This window comes from Haplochromis burtoni, unplaced genomic scaffold, assembly GCF_018398535.1.
Source record: "Haplochromis burtoni strain Fernald_Lab_line unplaced genomic scaffold, NCSU_Asbu1 Contig_323, whole genome shotgun sequence".
NCBI classification, from domain to species: Eukaryota; Metazoa; Chordata; class Actinopteri; order Cichliformes; family Cichlidae; genus Haplochromis; species Haplochromis burtoni.
Genome location: NW_024582684.1, coordinates 634,770 through 647,245, shown reverse-complemented (window position 1 = coordinate 647,245; position 12,476 = coordinate 634,770). Strand labels below are relative to the sequence as shown.

The window sequence follows — 12,476 nt, the reverse complement described above, 5'->3', positions numbered from 1 at the left end:
CACACACACACACACACACACACACACACACACACACACACACACTACACCACCACCACTCACCACAGCGCAAACCACACATCACACACACACACACACACACACACACACACACACACACACACACACACACACACACAATTCATTAAAAATTTCATCTTTGATATAAAAGAGAAACCAAAACTGTTCAGTGGCCTGGAAAACATAAAACAGCCAAGCCAATAACTGCAAGCGGACATAGAGATATCTTCATTTTCTAAAGTGCTTCCAAAGACTGACTGACTCTTTTTCATTGCAACACACTCAACTGTTAACGACAGCAAGTAAGCTTTAAAAAAAAAAAAGAAAAAAGGTGAGAAGCTGTTGTCTGACTATTACACACATGAAAAGCAATTTTCATCTTGACTCAACTGAGAGAAAACAGGAATGGGAGGCAACAATATGAAAAACTATCTTGGTAACAAACTGATCTTACTATGCAGTGTATCATACAAAAATGTACCTCGGAAAAAACTTATAAAATACAATATGAATAAAATAATATAATAATATTCCTTGGTCCATAAAACTATGTTATTCTTACAAATTTTCCCTTGCTCAATCCAATTACAAGTTTGTGTTCATCTGCAAACATAATGCTGGTAGTAAGAAAGCAGTTAAAGTAGCTTCCAAACCTGCCAAGTATATAAAAACAAAACAAAAGGTTATTTTACAAATGATGTTGCTATGGGAGTTAGATAGTTCACCTTCTTTTAGATGAAGAGCATGGATATCACGTTACTCTGAGTGGAGCTTATGATATGTCCACATCAATCCACAAGAGGGTGATACAGTACAGTCAGAAATCACAACTCTTGCTTCTGAAGTTGTCTTTTTTTCCTCCTCATAGTTTCACAGTTCCTCTAACAAAGAACTTCTTAGCTTCTGTGCAATTCTTCACAGGTCCATGAGCCTCTTTGGAGAACATGCTCACATTTTCTCACTCAGTCACTGAGAGCACAATCACAAAACACGTTTTACTATGACAGCACCGACATAGCTGAAGTCCCAGACGACATGCCAGAGTCACTACTGCTGTAGGCTCCGTGGCCATCCCCGAGCACACCCATCAAAGATGAAGGTGAGGATGAAGATGCGGGTGATGATGAAGAGGTGCTGTGTGACCGCAGAATAGCTCCAGCAGCACTGCAGTGAGGTCTTGGCCCTGGTTCGGGGGTATACGTGAAGGTCAAGGCAGTGGCATAGATGATTCCATCACTGCGAACCAGCGTGACAGGGACCTGAACTGGCTGTCTCACCCAGCGCCAACCCTCCCTAAAGGCAGAGATGTCTGGCACCACGCAAAGGATGCTCTCCCCACATCTAAGGAAGTAAGCGGATGGGACAAGGCTTAAAAAAAATGAAATGAAAACACACGGGAACAAAGTTAACACTCGCAGACATATTTACCTGTACATGGTGTCTGCCTCCACATCTCCAAACCAAACTCTGAGGTTAGGGGTGAAGTTCTGTCCTGTCAGCTCCAACATAGCAACATCTCCTCCACCATTTAACTGGACAGAGACAAACATAAAATCAATCAAGTCTTAGAAGATTCATAGTAGTTGAATAAAAACAAAAGAGACGTATACTTGGGTATCAAGAGTGTCACTCGTGTTTGCTGGTAACTAGAGCATATCTTCCCCGGAAAAGGCTGTATGTGTACCTGCAGGCTTTCAACCACAGGGACAGGTGTTACTGGTGTGGGCACGGGGCCCATGCCCTCATAAAAGGTGTACTCTGCTTTGTCAGTACTAATGATAGTCCATGAAGCACCATCATTAATCATCTCCTTGTTGGTCTCTTTGGAGCACGGTGTAGCCTGAAAAACAAAACAAAACAAAAGAAACACAATTAATTTTAATTCCGTACAGTTATGTCCAACCAGGCACCATCATGGTGGCTGATAGAGGCTCGGACTGTTATGTTTAACTCTAGAAACTGGTGCTCAAATCATACAAATGGCTGCTGTAAGTACTGCTCTAAAACAGCTCTATTAATATTTATCTGTGACAAACCGATTCTTCTAATTATTGGTTTCAAACACACCAACACTGTTTATATTTATACGACCAAATCTGTCTTTGCAAGAAAAACAAAAACAAAAAAAAAACTAAAACCAAAATGTTTCTAATAACAAACTCTTAGGTAGCCCCATGCCAAATAAAATCATACATAGTTTTTATTTTTAAATTACAATTTCTCTGGATAAGAAAATAAAAATGTCAAACTCTTATCTGTAAAGAAAAAAAACCTTCAGTAATAATTACCTATATTTTTAACTGAACTATATACTGATTATTTGCAGTAGTATATAGATACATAAAAAAAATAAAAAAAGTAGGAACAGCCACGTATAACACACAGCAGGTCATCTATGGTTTGATTTGTCCACATGTGTCAGACTGGATGAGTTGTTACCAACATCTGGTGAAAATATCATGTCAACAGCACTTTTAGAAATACATTTACTTTGAAAACTGATGACGTGTTCAGTTCTCATTTTACCTGCTGTATACAAAATATATGAAGGAAAACGTGGCAGTTAAATATTATTCACACAGTCATTAAAACATTTGTCAAAATGTTTGACAACATTTGGTATTCACGGTCCTGGTCAAAAAGGTAATGTAAGTTCAACATTACATTCTAAAATGCGGTCATAGGTTGTGCTTTTCCTGATGCCTTCATACAGTATGATACAACTCTTCTTTATGTAGCGACATTACCAAAAAAACCAAAGGGCTTGGAGAGGAGTTGGTAAAACAGTTAGGACTTTCTCTTAAGTCCTAAAAAGATGTTACTCAGCTCATAAAACATTTTACTGACTATTCTATTGGCTGCATTTCACAACCCAAATATTTACAGGTAGTGAAATGCTCCAAAAATTCTGTGAAAAGCAAAACCACATATCTTTTCTTAAGTCATTATACTGTTAGAAATAATAAAAAAATAATAATAACAACAAAAACAAGTCGCTAGTTTCTATTATTTAATCAATTTTTAGAGTCAGAATCGCAGCAACATACTCACCAAGCCTTAGCATGAATCCTGCCCCAAACCTAAGACTTATAAATGCTACAGGGGATAAGTATCAGTAGTCTTCCTGTATCTGAAGTTGCTACACCTTCAGCTTTCAAAACCTTTACTGCAGCTGCTCTTCCTTGGATTGCAGAAATTGCAAAATAGTTCAGCCTACTTTTTTAAACTTCCTAAGAATGAAGAACTAAAGAAGGGGTTTATTTTAAGGAGATCCACACTGACAAAGACCTGATGACCAACACCAACATCAACCTTTGCAGTTATCATTTTACACCAGAAAACTATATTTATTGAAATAGGCTAGGACACATGACTAACTTTCTCTGAGGAATGAATCATCCTGACCCATTGACATCAGCACTACTAGTCACAGAATACAGACTGCAGTTGGCAATTCAGCCCATAGTAACTATTCCTTAAGAACACCAATAAAATGATTATGTATAAATTGAGATTTTATGTTAATGTAAGTAGCACACCACACTCCAGTGGAGCTGACACGAGAGCTTGCAAGTCAGCACTACAGATATGCCTTAAACATTTCAGAGCACAGAATGCTGATTATTTCTTCTTGATTTCCAATCCTAATTTTAATATCAAGACCTAATTTTGTGCACTTCTCTCTTTTTTTTAATAATTCAGATTTACTAGCTGCATTTACCAGCTGAATAATTCATGTGGTTATTGCATTTTTCTTTAGTGATACAAACTCAAAAAAATATGTTTACTTCTGCTTTAGACATACTTCAAACCTGTTTAATTCTGGATCAGTCTGGATTTTGAGTCAGTCCATAGTCACCCTTCAACAAGAAAATACTCCAAACGGCACTACTGGCAGATTTCCTCTCCTTAGCAACAGCAGCAATTTATTACTGTTTTGATACCTGCTCATCACAAAAAAATCTAATATAACTTGATTTCACAAAAACAAAGTTGAAATAATTGAATATATACATGTCTGTGTGTGTCAGACTTTGCACACCTGGAACTGGATGATCCTCTCCTGTGATAGACAGAGATACATCCTGTCTGTATCTTTCAGGTAAAAGGCACACTTGTGAAGCTGGGACACCGGGTCATCAGCATCCATTAAAGCTGCTTGCTTGTCCACTTTTCGAATGATCTGGGGATCATAACACACTTATTGTAAGTACTGGTCACTAGGGGTGGGTTTTGATAATCGATTTATCGATTAAAATCGATTCTGGCTTGGATAACGTGATATCGATTCATTAAAATCTTGAATCGATTTTTTTAATATTAATTTATTTTGCCCGAAATGCCAGAATCTCAGGTTAAACCCCACAAAATTTCAAGAACCACCAAACAGCTAAAACAGTAAATGAGAGCAGGCACACAGATTCTGCACAAAGATGTAAACACAAAGCTCGGACCCGCCGACGGACCAGAATCAGTGAGATGTCGCCTTCTCACCCGACGGCACGGACACGGTCGGGGCTGAAAGCCGACAGCTCACTGATACCGATGTTTCAGCGGGTCCGTGCTTTGTATTTACGCCCTTTTTGCGCTGATTCTAAAGCTGTTAGTTTTATCTCTCTCCAAACATTATTGACCGAACCAGCAGCAAAAGAGTTACGCTTCAATAAAAAAAAAAAAAACGTCATGAATTCCCTCTGACTTTTGCTGTTTTGCTTCCACCACACTTCATGCACAGCTCTCTCTCTCTCACTTTCTCTCTGTACTTCAAGAACAGTTTCCCGTCTAAAAATCTGTTTTCTGCATTATTCGCTTGCTTGTTACGCACAAGTCTACCGTTGTTTACAGGCTGTCGGCCGCTGTTTTTTTCCCTTTTACTTACTTCCGAAAATAAATCCTCATTTCTGCTGTTCAATAGGCTTCTGAACAAATGTAAACTTTTTAAAATTATGCAAAATGCAAAACGCTTAGATGTGTCTGTAATAAAACCGCTGTAACTTCAGAGGTAATGTTCATAAGTTGATTAATGGTTTTCTTTCGTTTTTGATGTACTGCAGAATATTTTTACAAAATCCCAGGCCAGGAAAACCACCTTCATGTTTTTCTGTGTTTTATCTTCAGCTACTTTGCTTACACCTTTGATAAAGTTTTGCGAGTGTCAGCTTCCTTTTTATAGACACAAAAATATGTAAATGTACTGATCTGAATTATAATATTTCTGACTGTCTGAGGCAAAATTTCCAAGATTTAAATTGATTCGGGACCTTGTGAATCGGAATCGAATCGATTCTAGAAATCAGTGACGATACCCAGCCCTACTGGGCACACACATGAATGTCAGACTATTTTAGGAAACCTTGATTTAGACTGTGTGGGCTTTTACTGCTATTATTAATTTCTTTGTCATTTCTGCTTTCCCACGCTGTCAAACTTGCATCATTCTTCATTTTATCATCACCTCTCTGGTCCTTGCTCTCTTTCCCCCCAAATCCCCACTGTTATTCTGCCAATATAGAAATGCAGTTCCTTGACTGGCCACTTGAGGCTTTGCTCTACAGGTGAGTCAACAGACTCCGATGTGAATTTGGCCAGCTGTCCAGCAAAATTAAATTTGTTTACAGTTTTGGATTCTATATTTAATTTTGTAATTAAATAGCAAGGCTACAGGGAATACCCTTTTTTGTGTGTTTTCTTTTATAGAGATCACTCATTTGTATGATACAGTGACACCTGGACGCCACTACAAGCAGCTCATTTTCTCACAAACAGACAACAGAAATAAAAAAGTGCCACATACCAGTCTTGGCAGGGCCATGCCAGTCACAGAACAAACCAATTTGACTGTCTGGCCATAATGAATATAGCCATCTCTTACAGCAAACTCCTCCCCTTCAGACTCATCATCGTCCACTAAATAAAAGAAAATAACAATTAAAAAAAGATTAAATGTCTCTTATTTAAAATCTTACACGATATAAAAGAAAAAAGTGTAGCTCACAGAGGTGAATGTAGAAGGCACCCCACTGTTGAGAGCTGGCATGAAAGTTTCCCCCCTCCACATGGAGATACCTGGTACTGACCGTCTGGGAACGCAGGCGGTTAAACAAGGCCACCTTTGTCCCAGATGCTATACATACTGGAGGGGAATAAAAAACAGAAAGTGAAACTGGAAAAAGAAAATCATTTTCAAATCCAACTTAAACATCAAGCTGTTGTGAAACCATTCAGTACTCTTCAATTTATGTGTGTCCAGCAACTCACAATCAGCATTTTTCAAGGACTGTTTCTTCTTGGAGGGCTTGGAGATGACCTTGATCCTCTTGCTGAAGAAGACTCCAATGTTGGCGCTGTTTCCATACAACATCTTTACAGATAGCATGAAGTGCTTCCTTTTATCTGAGTCACTGATATACAGCGTCTTAGCTGTGCAGAAGTGCTACCCGGGGAGAAGACAAAGGTTAGGGGACTTTTATTTTTGCTTCTCTCATATCTCCTACTGGAGAACAGGCTCATTAGCAGCATCTGTGCAATGCGAAAACATGCCGATGTGCAGTAATATCAGCTACAGCGTGAACATGGTTAATAAGGTTGGTTTCTGGTTTTCATGGTTTCTGCAGCAGCCAACAGGGGAAATTGCACAGCAAAGCATCTGTATATCTGACCCCTGTGGTTACTTCTGTTACTTTGCTTAGCATAGCACTTATGGAGCACTGAGAAAAAGCAAGCAACCTGCTTATTCATCGGCTGAGAAAATAATCAAAAGCTGATCTAAAGAGATAACATCTCTTTCTTCTCTATCTTAAAGATCCAACGTGAACAGTGTTGTCAGGGTGACAATAAATCTTCACTTAAAAGAACCATTTTAACATCTGTCAACCTCTTATCACAAACTGAACACAAATTTAATCATACAAATTGTAACTGGATCCCACACAGGAAAATTAATAAGACAGCAGACAAACATCAGGCACTGCCATCGATGGAAGTCATCTTATCTCAGAAAAAGCAAACTCCTGATAGCAGTCAACAAGGCAACTACCTGACACAGATGTTTGGCCTCTAAATCACTGAATCTGTAGTGCCATTATAACTACCCACCTTGCCCTCCAGATTGAGCTGCTGCATCTCCTGCTCACTGTTGCCAATTCCAATGAAGGCACAAGGCTGGGCCTCCTGCTCAGTACAGCCCTCCTTCTCCATTTTTTCCAACTTCTTTTGCCATCCGGTGCCCATCAGATATACACACGGTGGAGGACAGAAAAACCTAAGTGGCACAAGAAGAAGTAAAGTGAGACATTTTTCTTTAAACACAATGAAACTTAGCAGTGCCACACAAACCTTTTTTCATTGCCATATGACTTTTGTGCGACTTTTGCGTGTAGAATGAGCACCGTTTGATCATCTTTGTCCTTCAAGTAGTTCCTCATGGCTTCCCTGCAATGTGGAGAAACGCATTAAACCTTTTAGAGCACTTTTTAATGACATGATCATTTTTTCCCCTAGATTATAAAGTCTAAGATTGCACGGGGAACAGCTGGCTGTGTTTCTCACACTCCACCTTGTTAATCGCTGTGGCTGAGGTCGCTCACCAAACTTCCTGCAAAACAAAAACATCAGGGGGAAAAGTCTTTTACACGTGGTTTTAGTGCTGGGGTTAGTGCAGCAGAAACGTAAAATAAGCTTGAGGGAGAGTATGTAAGAAAACAGATTTAACAGAGGCGATGTGATTTTCTTTAAACGTTTTTTGGATTAGAAGAAAATTAGGAAAAACGCTGAAGAAAGAAAGCCTTTGAACAAAATGGGAATCGTTTGTTTTAATTAGCTAAGCCAAATTTTATTTATTTCTTCAGTATCTGACAAAGTTGCAGTTTTCTCTGAGGGTGTTATGCTGATGTAGTCAACTCTTAAAAAATATTAAGCCAAAATAAAAAACTTAAACTGGCAAAAAAAAAGTTTCTGAAATTGTTTGAAACTTTCTTGATAGGGCAGTTCAATAAACTGTATAGAAAGCAGGCGATACTTCGAAGAATAGTTTTGCACAACTGAGCCCGCACCGTGCCACAAGGTAGTACTATTATGTGTGATATGCCTACTAACAACACCGAAAAACATCGCTCCCCCACCAAAAAAGTAGTACCAACTGCCAATATCTTCCCCAAATAAAAACAGTCAGGTTTTGAAAACATACAGCTTTAAATTTCTGCACTTACCCCGTTACAACGGGCGCCATCTTCCGAATAACTCTCCCCCCCCGGAAAAAAAAAAGTCCCAACAATCGCGAGATCCCTCCCCCCAGTTCCCTGACCAAAGCCAACGGCACAACAGAAGAAGAAGCAGACTGGAAGGAAAAGAAGGGAAAGAAAGAGGGAGGGAAGGGAGGGAGGGGAGCGTGACGGGGCAAAAGGGGGTGAGAAGAGGGCGAGGGAGGGGCGACGGGCAGAGGGCAGACGCCACAACAACAGGCGTGGGAAAGTTGCAACGTCGCGCGAGAACGGAAAAACTCTCACAATACACACGCATGAAGGAAGGGTAGTTTTATCGCGAGATCTACCGCCTTCACAACTCGCTCTTTTTTTTCCCACAGGGCGCGCGCGCTGTAACTCGATTCCCACGCTTATTGAGCAACGAAGCAGGCTGCACCTTTCCGTGCTGAGGAGCTAGAAACACGGCCACGGGATAGATATGTGTTATATGAACTACAGCACTGGAAATATATGGGAGAGTGGAAGATTAAAGCACAGACCTTAAATGGGAAGAGTGGAGAATCACAGTGAATGCAGATGCTTCCACAGAGCCTGTTACAAGTAAAAGAGGCCAAGAGGGAATATCTACAATAACGTAGTCTAGAAGGAGGGTCAAAGATTGCTTAACCGGCTTGTGTTGTAATAGTGAGTAAGGCAGCTGGATTTAGATATATGGGATACATCACCACATTTAAATTGTGATTCTCAGGCACACTGTGTAAAGTGCCAGGAAAAACGGAAGAGTAGCTCTTCCTCAGTTACATCTTAATGCAGGATCATTAATAGAATAATATAGATTTTAGTAGATTGGCAGCGCATCATTACAAAAGATGAGTTCACATGTGGGGCAGCACGGTGGCACGGTGGTTAGCACTGTTGCCGCACAGCAAGAAGGTCCTGAGTTCAATTCTACCATCAGGCCGGGGTCTTTCTGTGTGGAGTTTGCATGTTCTCCCCGTGTTTGCGTGGGTTCACTCCGGGTACTCCGGCTTCCTCCCACCGTCCAAAGACATGCAACTTGTGGGGACAGGTTAATTGGATAATCCAAATTGCCACTAGGTGTGAATGTGCGAGTGAATGTGAGCGCGAATGGTTGTCCGTCCCTGTGTGTTGGCCCTGCGACAGACTGGCGACCTGTCCAGGGTGTACCCCGCCTCTCGCCCTATGACAGCTGGGATAGGCTCCAGTGCCCCCCGCGACCCTCAAAAGGATAAGCGGATGGATGGATGGAGTTCACATGTGGGAGATCAGTGGTGGATGTGGAAAAAGGAGAGCAAATGCATTTGAGAATCAGGATACTGTATTAACCCCTAAGGAAATTATGTGGTTAGTGTTGCTCCAAGACAACAAGAACAGTAACAGACTGAACTAAATTAAATAATGCAATATATTACAAAGTTACAAAATATAAGAAATAGCTGTAACATATACAAAGAGCTCAATAATAAATATCCAGAATATTACACAGATAAAATATAGATGACTGACATTTTACTCTAAATTGTAAAACCGTGTTACTTTCAATGTAGAGGATATGTAAAAGGTTGTAACTATTGCAGTGTGTACTGTGCAGGTTGTACAGGGAGGAATGATTTGTCGTGCAGTGGTGCATTGGGGTAATCCCATTCTCTCACTGAACGTGCTCTTGTGACTGCCCAGCACATCATGGCCTGGGTGGGAGGTCCTCATGATGTTGTCCTTATCTTGGACAACATCCGCTTCTCTGACACCAGCTTAAGGGAATACAGCTCCATCATGGAAACATTACTGGCCTTGTGGATCAGTTTATTGAGTCTGTTAGCATCTGCGACCCTCAACCTGCTGCCCCAGTATGCAACAGCATAGAGGATGGCACTGGCCACAACAGACTCACAGAAAATCCCGAGCATTGTCCTGACAGATGTTGAAAGACCTCAGCCGCCTCAGAAAATAGAGAAGACTCTGGCACTTTCTGTAGAGTGCAGTGGTGTTTTACCCCAGTCCAATTTATTATCTATGTGTTTCATAGATCAAGACAACCACACAGGCCTCAGTGCTGAACCCATTCAATGACAACATCTGTTGGCTCCGTTACACTGTTACTGCCCTTGTTTGGGTCTACTTCTTCTCTTAGAAAGAGGGCACACTTCAAATAAATACATCATTGTACCAATTACTTGACTTTTTGCCACTATTGAAATAAAGAGAATTGGGTATTAAAACAAATACTGGCACCCTCATCCTCCTATTAGATGCATGTGGTATAAATTTGAAAATCCCATATGATTTTCAAAAAAGATGACCTCTGAATTTGAGGTCAATGTCACTGGGATTCAAACCTATCCAAGATTTAATCTGTTTAAAAGTCCTACGTTCACCTGGTTATTGAGTTGTTGCATTCAGAAACTTGGGTGTCCACGTCACCTGCCTGCTTGCCCAATGACATCAGCCTTTTACAGCTGAGGGGTAAAAATGACCATCTGAGAGAAATTTCATCTCCTCATCACCACTGTAACACCAAATGAGGGAATATCTTTTGGAAGAATGGCTCTCAAGTAGAGTTTTAGGACCTGTAGCATTAAAGCTGCTCTAGTGCCATGTGGTGGATACCCACTGTTGTTTTTTCTTTTGTGACATGTCACTGTGTTGCTACACAAATCCCCCATATGACATTTTTTTGTTTAGAATTCTTTCACATATAGAACAGAAATTACCATATTATAGGAAATCAATCTCGAACTATTTTTTAAAATATAGATTTTATTACATAAATGTATTTTCGAATAGTGTATATAAAAAAATTAGATAAAAGTTTATCGAAGTAAATGTCATGAAATAGAAATGGTGACAGTACTACATGAGCAGCCCCCCACCCCAAAAAAAAAATAATATCCACAGCATCTGGATATTCTATAGACTGAACAGATGATTCTGCAAAAACAGGTGGTAAATGTTTTATCAACTGCAGATGGTAACAGCGAGCGCATTTACCCATTACGGTGGGAGTAATGGGAACAGTCTTATGATAAGACTCCATCAAATATATTTCTGGTGCTTTTTCAGATTACTGTGTAAGGAAAAAAAGCACATTTGGCAAAACAGCAGCAAAAAATTTGGGGAGTATTAAACTAAAGATGATAAAAAAAAATGCACATGTAACACTAACACACAAAAAATAGCAGCACTGTGACTTCTGTTTTTTGAAGACCATAAAAAAACCCCAAAAACCCCCCCCCAAAAAACGTGCTGCTTCCACATGAAACCAAATACATAACATTGCTAACATGCCCTCTTTTAACTCCCCAGAACATTTGCAGCTTATTTAATCTGACAGGTCATCTTAAATGTAATAGAGAAATGGAAATCAGAACAGTTTGGAGGTTTTTCTCGTGTCTTTCTTATGTTTGGTTGGTTGGTTGCTCAGTTACCCACATCGATTGTGAGATGTACATAAAATAGGAGCACAGTGAAGCCAGCAGTTATTCATTATATTCGCAAAACAGAATCCAGCGATGAACATGAGCTATAGCTATAGTGCTACGCTCTGAGCAGCACAGACACTACGTGCTGGGTGGGGGTATGGGATATATGAAGCATCTACTTATGATATCCCCCTCATTTGAACACCAATTCCATCTTAAAATGTAGAGCAGGAAAAAAAATATATTTAAAGATTACAGTGAATTGTTGGTAAATGTTTTGCCTTTAGCGTCCACCTGATAAAACGCAAAAAAACCCAAAAACCTAACGTCAGCCTTCAGGGTAAGACCACAGCACTTCACATGACAACAGAGAAGTCAATAGGGCCTGTTAAAGAAATACTGCAACACCCTGCTTAAATACTCTGCCATTTAAGATGTACTGGTATACCAAAAATAGTTTATTTAAAGCTACTTTGGGCTGCTTCCTTATTCACAAGAGGTTACCATAGCGGTAGCTCCGCATAATTGATTTGGCACATTTTTACACTGGATGCCCTTCCTTATGCAACCCCATTATACTTGTGTCTCCTGCCGGGATTCAACCAGGGATCTTTTGCTTTGTAGGTGGATGTGTAAACTACTACACATTAAAGATGGTGTATTTACAATCCAAACTATTCTTCAACTCTTTTTTTCCTGAATCACTAAGGATAACTTTGCTGGTGCATAACTGAACAAACTGTTTATGGTAGGGCTGTGCGATATGACCAAAATCTCATATCCCGATATAAGACATCTATCGTCCCGATAACGA

At 40.0% G+C, this 12,476-nt stretch overlaps 1 protein-coding gene across 1 annotated transcript; it reads right to left on the bottom strand.

The window, feature by feature from the left end:
- Positions 1-90: 90 nt before the first annotated feature.
- LOC106632273 (recombining binding protein suppressor of hairless) lies at positions 91-8,441 on the bottom strand. Its single transcript, XM_005941840.3, has 11 exons — positions 8,229-8,441; positions 7,577-7,615; positions 7,357-7,452; positions 7,117-7,282; positions 6,280-6,454; positions 6,017-6,154; positions 5,816-5,928; positions 4,064-4,204; positions 1,706-1,861; positions 1,450-1,553; positions 91-1,362 (listed from the first exon to the last, which is right to left on the bottom strand). Exons 1-11 carry the CDS (start codon positions 8,246-8,248, stop codon positions 1,020-1,022), a joined length of 1,491 nt encoding a protein of 496 aa, XP_005941902.1. The 5' UTR covers positions 8,249-8,441; the 3' UTR covers positions 91-1,019.
- Positions 8,442-12,476: the final 4,035 nt, after the last annotated feature.

What these genes read in the sequence shown, in the direction of transcription:
- LOC106632273 (XM_005941840.3), bottom strand. Translation starts at nt 8,248, where the DNA reads ATGGCGCCCGTTGTAACGGG. An exon ending in ATGGCGCCCGTTGTAACGGG is followed by an intron (nt 7,616 to 8,228) that starts GTAAGTGCAGAA and finishes TTTGTTTTGCAG; the next exon opens with GAAGTTTGGTGAGCGACCTC. An exon ending in GAGGCAGACACCATGTACAG is followed by an intron (nt 1,363 to 1,449) that starts GTAAATATGTCT and finishes TTACTTCCTTAG; the next exon opens with ATGTGGGGAGAGCATCCTTT.